Below are 7,595 nucleotides of genomic sequence, written 5' to 3'. Positions count from 1 at the left end.
CACGGGTATGTTTTTTCAGAATGTGAAGTGAAATCTGAAGAAAACAGCTTTGCTATAATGGATGATGTGAAGGCTATTACCGTCTCTTCAGCTCCTTCCAGTCCAATTTCATCTGTGACACATAAAAAATAATGATATGGATGGGAACGAGGATGCCAAATGCACATTGAAGAATCTGGACTGCTAGTATCCGGATACCAAGAGAGCAGTTTTAAGAATTATAATTGCATTCTACACTCATTCCAGAAGCCAATCTCCATATGTGAAGACGCTAACCTCCTAAATTATACAGGTGGTATTGAGTGAGACTGAAAACTTTGGTCAAGAATCCACACCACGGCATTCAGTGATGGGTTTTATTTGAGCAGGAACCACACACACCTGTAGTTTCGGTGGAGCTGATTACATTCCCATGGGAAACATGGGAGACAGTTCCTGATGAGAACTGTCAAGTCAAACTTGATCCATCGGGAGGCCTCAAAAATGATCTACATTTTTTTGTATTTGTTGATATATACATAAACTTTTGCCAAAACAAAGATCTTTACCAAATTTCCACTGGAGAAAAGCCTTGAAATTTGGCACCTGCTGTGAGTAGAGCTCATCAAAAAGAGACATTTCCAGCACTCAGACTGGATAAATCTTGTTGGATGAACATACCGAAAGGACGTTGATATAGTAGAGGGTTCCTCGATTGTTCTCCTGGATGTCCACCGTCCTTTAGACTTCAGTTCCAACCCTGATCTGGCACACCTGTCTGTAATTTTCAAGTAATCCTAAAGACCTAGGCTAAATCCGAAATAGGCCCCTAAACCCTCAATCTCTATTCCCTACGTTAGTCCACTTATTTGGTTCACTTGAAGGAGTGAATGAAAATGAGTGATTGAATTCAGACAGCTGTTGTGTGTAAAATGACTGTTCACTCGATATTGCGCTGCATTGTGGGATTGAATGAATGCACTTGATAATGTCCACTATGATTTCGGACACCACTACAAATGTCTGTCCTCTTAAATAATGCCCTATTTGAGGGTATAAGGGGTGCTTTCAGATTCAAGGGTGTTTGCATCTAAGCTAAACTCTCTTGGACAATTGAACAAACCTGTCATACGAAAACTTTAATGTCACATTCTTGTTACAGAATCTGTGCTTGTCCTTCCACACATTTACTGTCCTTTACATATTCATCAGTTAAATTATTTTAAGCTACTGTTTTTAAATCCATTTCACTGATTTTTCCTCAGACATCAGTGTTGAAAATGTAAAGTCTGCTGATTCTGGATCTGCTTAGATGCCATGCAAATATACAAATCACCAACTCATTTAATGAATATTATAATGTATTACTTTGACCACGCAACATTTTTGTAATCACTTTTTTTATTTTATACCTGACATCTCATAATAGATGTAAATTAAATGAACAAGTTCACATGCTTAGTCTTGAAAAGAGTATTCTTAATGTCTGCCTGTTTCTATGGCCCTGTCCCAAATGGCCTCTTACTTAATGTTCTTCCTACGAATCCACACTTTTGTGACTTTGGGCCCCATCATACACTCGGCACAATGCGACGTCAGGCAATGCAAGTGTGTTCTGCTAGTTTCAGCCCGACTAATTTTTACATCCAGCTCCTCGTTGTTTAAGTATCAAATTATCAAAGGCACTGGTCTAAACCAGGTGTGTTCAGGAGCATTGTTGGAGCGTTGCTATTGTGAGGAGCTTACAATGACTGCGTTTTTTCTCTATTTGTAGTAATGGCAAATTATTTGACCAATCTTGGCAATGCACACATGTAAAACTGACTCATCAGGTTGAGGGTGTCTATATTCCTCCATGTACAGTATTGTTCAAAATAATAGCAGTACAATGTGACTAACCAGAATAATCAAGGTTTTTCGTATATTTTTTATTGCTACGTGGCAAACAAGTTACCAGTAGGTTCAGTAGATTCTCAGAAAACAAATGAGACCCAGCATTCATGATATGCACGCTCTTAAGGCTGTGCAATTGGGCAATTAGTTGAATTAGTTGAAAGGGGTGTGTTCAAAAAAATAGCAGTGTCTACCTTTGACTGTACAAACTCAAAACTATTCTGTACAAACTTTTTTTTTCCTGGGATTTAGCAATCCTGTGAATCACTAAACTAATATTTAGTTGTATGACCACAGTTTTTTAAAACTGCTTGACATCTGTGTGGCATGGAGTCAACCAACTTGTGGCACCTCTCAGCTGTTATTCCACTCCATGATTCTTTAACAACATTCCACAATTCATTCACATTTCTTGGTTTTGCTTCAGAAACAGCATTTTTGATATCACCCCACAAGTTCTCAATTGGATTAAGGTCTGGAGATTGGGCTGGCCACTCCATAACATTAATTTTGTTGGTTTGGAACCAAGACTTTGCCCGTTTACTAGTGTGTTTTGGGTCATTGTCTTGTTGAAACAACCATTTCAAGGGCATGTCCTCTTCAGCATAGGGCAACATGACCTCTTCAAGTATTTTAACATATGCAAACTGATCCATGATCCCTGGTATGCGATAAATAGGCCCAACACCATAGTAGGAGAAACATGCCCATATCATGATGCTTGCACCTCCATGCTTCACTGTCTTCACTGTGTACTGTGGCTTGAATTCAGAGTTTGGGGGTCGTCTCACAAACTGCCTGTGGCCCTTGGACCCAAAAAGAACAATTTTACTCTCACCAGTCCACAAAATGTTCCTCCATTTCTCTTTAGGCCAGTTGATGTGTTCTTTGGCAAATTGTAACCTCTTCTGCACATGCCTTTTTTTTAACAGAGGGACTTTGCGGGGGATTCTTGAAAATAGATTAGCTTCACACAGACGTCTTCTAACTGTCACAGTACTTACAGGTAACTCCAGACTGTCTTTGATCATCCTGGAGGTGATCATTGGCTGAGCCTTTGCCATTCTGGTTATTCTTCTATCCATTTTGATGGTTGTCTTCAGTTTTCTTCCACGTCTCTCTGGTTTTGCTCTCCATTTTAAGGCATTGAAGATCATTTTAGCTGAACAGCCTATCATTTTTTGCACCTCTTTATAGGTTTTCCCCTCTCTAATCAACTTTTTAATCAAAGTACGCTGTTCTTCTGAACAATGTCTTGAACGACCCATTTTCCTCAGCTTTCAAATGCATGTTCAACAAGTGTTGGCTTCATCCTTAAATAGGGGCCACCTGATTCACACCTGTTTCTTCACAAAATTGATGACCTCAGTGATTGAATGCCACACTGCTATTTTTTTGAACACACCCCTTTCAACTAATTCAATTAATTGCCCAATTGCACAGCCTTAAGAGCGTGCATATCATGAATGCTGGGTCTCATTTGTTTTCTGAGAATCTACTGAACCTACTGGTAACTTGTTTGCCACGTAGCAATAAAAAAATATACGAAAAACCTTGATTATTCTGGTTAGTCACATTGTACTGCTATTATTTTGAGCAATACTGTAAATATCTGCCATGCTTTCTTCAGTTTGGGCTTCGCAAAAGTGTGCATCAAGGACAAAGTGACCTAAAATGACAAATGGGACACCCTACGAGCTTGTGAACCACATGATCAGATGCAGGGCTGGACTGGGGCTAAAATTCGGCTCTGGCATACCCGGCACATCCGGCCCATGAGTTCGCCGTGAATGTTTTTGCTGGGGTTGGGGCCTTAAATTGGCGTATATAAATAAAACTAGGACAAGGACAAATAATGAGAGATATCATCGAATTTGCTGCAAATGCAGATAAACGTAATATTGCTTTTTTTGTCACACAGCAATGCCCTTGGCAGCAAAGCACTGATGATTTTGAGCTAGGATGCAGTAAAGTAAATGTACTTCTTTTAAATGCTGTCATCATTGACTCACTCTCGTGTCATTTCAAACCTGTATGACTTCTGTGAAAAACAAAAGATGTTTTGAAGAATGTTGGCAACCAAGCCATTTTGGTTAGGCTACCATTTGAATATTGTATGAACAAAAAAAACAGACTCAAATTATTTTATTTTATGCTACACAGAAATAAATTTATTTAGGTTTGGAATGACATTAGGGTGAGTAGATTCCATTTTTGGGTTGAACAATCATATTTTTCAAGAGTTAACACATCATTTAAGTAAGACACTGATATCTATCTTTCATGAGGATATTACATTTAATTAAATCTATTAAAAAAAGTTAATAAAACTTTTAAAGAGGAAAAAAAAGCTTTGTCCTTAATTCATGGGATCCAGACTTAAAGCTGTTTTATAGAGTATAGTTTAACTGTAGGCCAGTTTCATTTAAATGTTAGATCATGGTAGTCACAGGGTAAAAAACATATAATGAGGAGCAAGATTTTTACAGTCTATGGCTATATGGTTTCCCAAACTATATAAAACATATATAATAAACTATTATATTTGTAAGTAAAAAAAAATGTAAAAACACCTGTACAAAATACGAAAACAGCCTCTATAAAAGTGATTTAAATTCTGCAATATTAATTTATGTAATATAGCAACATTTTTAATAAATGTTTCTTCCAAAACACCATATTTCTTTGCTGTTAGTAGCTGCAGAGTAGCCTAAGTTTTGGTTGTGGTAAAGTGAAACGTTTGTGTATTTTCGTTTTCCACTTTACTTCGTTATGAAAAGGCTACATGCTCGCGGCTGTTTTCAGCTGATTCACCACAGAACTGAAATGTTTCCATATCATACGATTGTATAAAACAAAATAAGTCAAAGTGCCGTTCATAGAGCAGCATTTAAACGCAGCGTACGTTCGTCAGCGGCTGCGCTGTGCGGATATTCGCCTCTTGCACTTCAATGCGCTCAAATAATACATAAATAAATAGAAAAAAGCGCCTAATATGGAGGGGAGGTCTCTCTCAGTAGTATATTCCTGCACAACCGGAGGCTGCAGTTTCAGGACCCCAGTTTCAGGACCCCAATTCTAGGACCTTCGTTTTTTGTGACAGCGCCACCTACAGAACTGGATGATATAGCGGTGTGCTGCAGTTTCAGGACCTCAGTTCTACGACCCAGGTGGTTTAGTTAGTAGCCTACATAGTATCAAGATATTTAATCTCAGGAGTATATTTTATGTGATTTTTTAAATTCAAAATGCATCAGAGGTTAATTGCAAAGTGTGTAATACTTGCTTTGATGCACAATTTTAAATTTAAACAAATTAATTTACACAAAATATAAATAAAAAATGTATATCAATCTTTAAAAAAAGTTGAGTACCTTAAAAATCTTAATTTCTTGAATTATACTGTATATTGATTAACCTCCTTAAGTTTAACTAATTAGTTCATTATCAGGGAAAATAAAGATGGAATCAGTATATGCAGTCACTAAATTACAGTCAGATATTTTAAAGTTTGTAGAGAGGCAAGGCAAGACTCAAGAATGATTGAAGAATATATATTTAAGTCATTTTTGCAATAACAACAGCACCAAAAAGACCCCTTTTTCATCAGTTGCTGCACAGACAGAATGATATATATATATATGAGTTAAGTTAACACTTTTGCACTGCACTGTTGGAGTTGTAGAGAGAGAAAGCCAAACAGAATATCAATGTTACTCATGTCTAATTCCAAACTCCAAATGTGTAAGTGTATAAGCTATATCCACCAATTGAGACCATGGTGCTATACAGTTGAAGCTGCATACAATGTGAGGCAACTATTGTAAATATTTCCTATACATTTTACTAAGCTGGATGATGACTGACAGTCCTTATACTAATATGGTGAACATGGTAATTTTGATAAATGAGCCAAGGCACAAAATGAACTGTAGATAAAATTAATAAAAAACTGCACAAGTTATAAAAACCAGCAAGTGTTACAGAGATGAATATACAAATATATATTGTTATAACCATCCTATTTTGAAGCGCTCCATCAGAAGAAGACACCACCAGTTTCTAATGAAAGGCATGTCCATCTGAAAGATGTGTGACATTGACAGATACTATATTAGCATATGCCGCGAGACTTTATCCCGCAGTCATATCTACAGTGATGGCGTGGCAATCCCTAAAAGCAAAAAAAAAAAAAAAAAGGTAACACGTCAAAAGCCACGTCGGTTACATTATGAAATTTACATGATATGAAGAATGGAATATAATAATATTTATTTGGAGAGGCTAAATATGCATTTATTAATCACTGCAACGTTATGCCCAGTCTTTTCAGTCTAGCTCCAAGGATAACAAAAAAACATTTGTGCAAGATTCATACAGAAAAATTATTTTAAAAAAATTAAAGGATTAATTTTCAACTTTTTAATCCTTCACAGCAAAAATATATCAGTCCAGGCTATAAGAACGTAGCCAAAGTATAAATGGCTGAACTTGTCAAACATTATGCATCATTTAGACAGACTAATATTGTAGTGCAACCAGGCAGTCAGCGCAGTTATGTAAGAATATTTTATTCTTAACTATGGTAAAACAATGAGTATTCAGCAAGTCTGCCCTCTAATACAGTAAGCTACAGGTAATCGTACACACCCTTAACAACATGCTTTTGTCATCTTTTTAAGTTTAATTAATGTGCTGGCAGCTGGCTAGATGCATTATAGTCATTAAAAATCAAAAAGGATTTAATAAATCTCAGCCACACCACGATCAAGAACATCCTAGCCTAATTAATAAAACTAGCACACAAATTCTTAATTCGAGTGAATTAATTCTTAATTCATAGCAGCTCACTTACGTACATTTTGTTTCATGTAAAAGTTATAAAATAAAACTTGATTGAATATCAGTACTCACAGTCTGATCGGTGTCCATAGTCCATCTTAAATTAGTGTTTTGGTGATTCAATTCGGTAGGTGGTGCTGTCACAAAAAACTAGGGTCCTAGAACTGCGGTCTTAGAACTGGGGTCCTGAAACTGCAGCCTCCGGTTGTGCAGGAATACCCTTCTCGTCTCTCTTGCTGCGGCTTGTCAATTCAGAAGACAAACCAATGGGCCGCTGTCGCTGCATGCTGTCAGTGGTACCAAAAAACAGTTTTTTTTTAAAACAATACACCGGCCCCAAAGTGCGTCGGCCCACCGTATGCCAGATTACCAGTCCAGCCCTGATCAGATGCATGCTGTGGCCATTGTAGGTCCACTGGACCATAAGTGCATGTGAAGTGTCATTTGGGACAGGGCCGATGTTGCAATTACATCGCTATTCGGTGGACTATTTGCATAATGGTATCGTAACATTACATGTATAGTTACCTCACCAGCTGGAATTAACTACTGAAGCCAACAGGCCAATCCACAGGTACAATCCCGACCGGTACCTGTGTCCAAGTATGCCTACTCCCCTACTATACAGTAGGTGATAAAACATGAGAAGTATGTCCAAATCATAGACTGTATAAAACAATGGACCAGTCCGTGGTGTCTATGGGATCTTTTGTCTCTAGCAGCCATTCAATGAATTGCAGTTTAAATCACTTCCGTTTTGGACTAGAGAGACCAGGAGGTTGCCGCTTCGTCCAAATTAACAATATTCATAAACCATTTAAGCAAAAAGTACCCAATGACTCAAATTTCAGGGGTTCTGAAGTGTGCATCATTAGCCACTT

General features: G+C 37.5%; 1 protein-coding gene across 2 annotated transcripts in view; it reads left to right on the top strand.

Moving 5' to 3' along the window:
• znf271 (zinc finger protein 271) overlaps positions 1–1,436 on the top strand; it is a 29,568-nt gene extending 28,132 nt beyond the window's left edge. For both annotated transcript variants that reach the window (XM_067435091.1, XM_067435092.1), the window contains exon 12: positions 20–1,436. In XM_067435091.1, the coding sequence (XP_067291192.1) occupies positions 20–132 (113 nt within the window). In that variant the 3' untranslated portion in view covers positions 133–1,436. The remainder of the gene's footprint in view (positions 1–19) is intronic.
• The last annotated feature ends 6,159 nt before the right edge of the window (positions 1,437–7,595 follow it).

This window comes from Pseudorasbora parva, chromosome 24 (assembly GCF_024679245.1).
Source record: "Pseudorasbora parva isolate DD20220531a chromosome 24, ASM2467924v1, whole genome shotgun sequence".
Taxonomy (NCBI): domain Eukaryota; kingdom Metazoa; phylum Chordata; class Actinopteri; order Cypriniformes; family Gobionidae; genus Pseudorasbora; species Pseudorasbora parva.
Note: the sequence above shows the minus strand (reverse complement) of the source record. Positions and strands in the feature narration are given on the sequence as shown.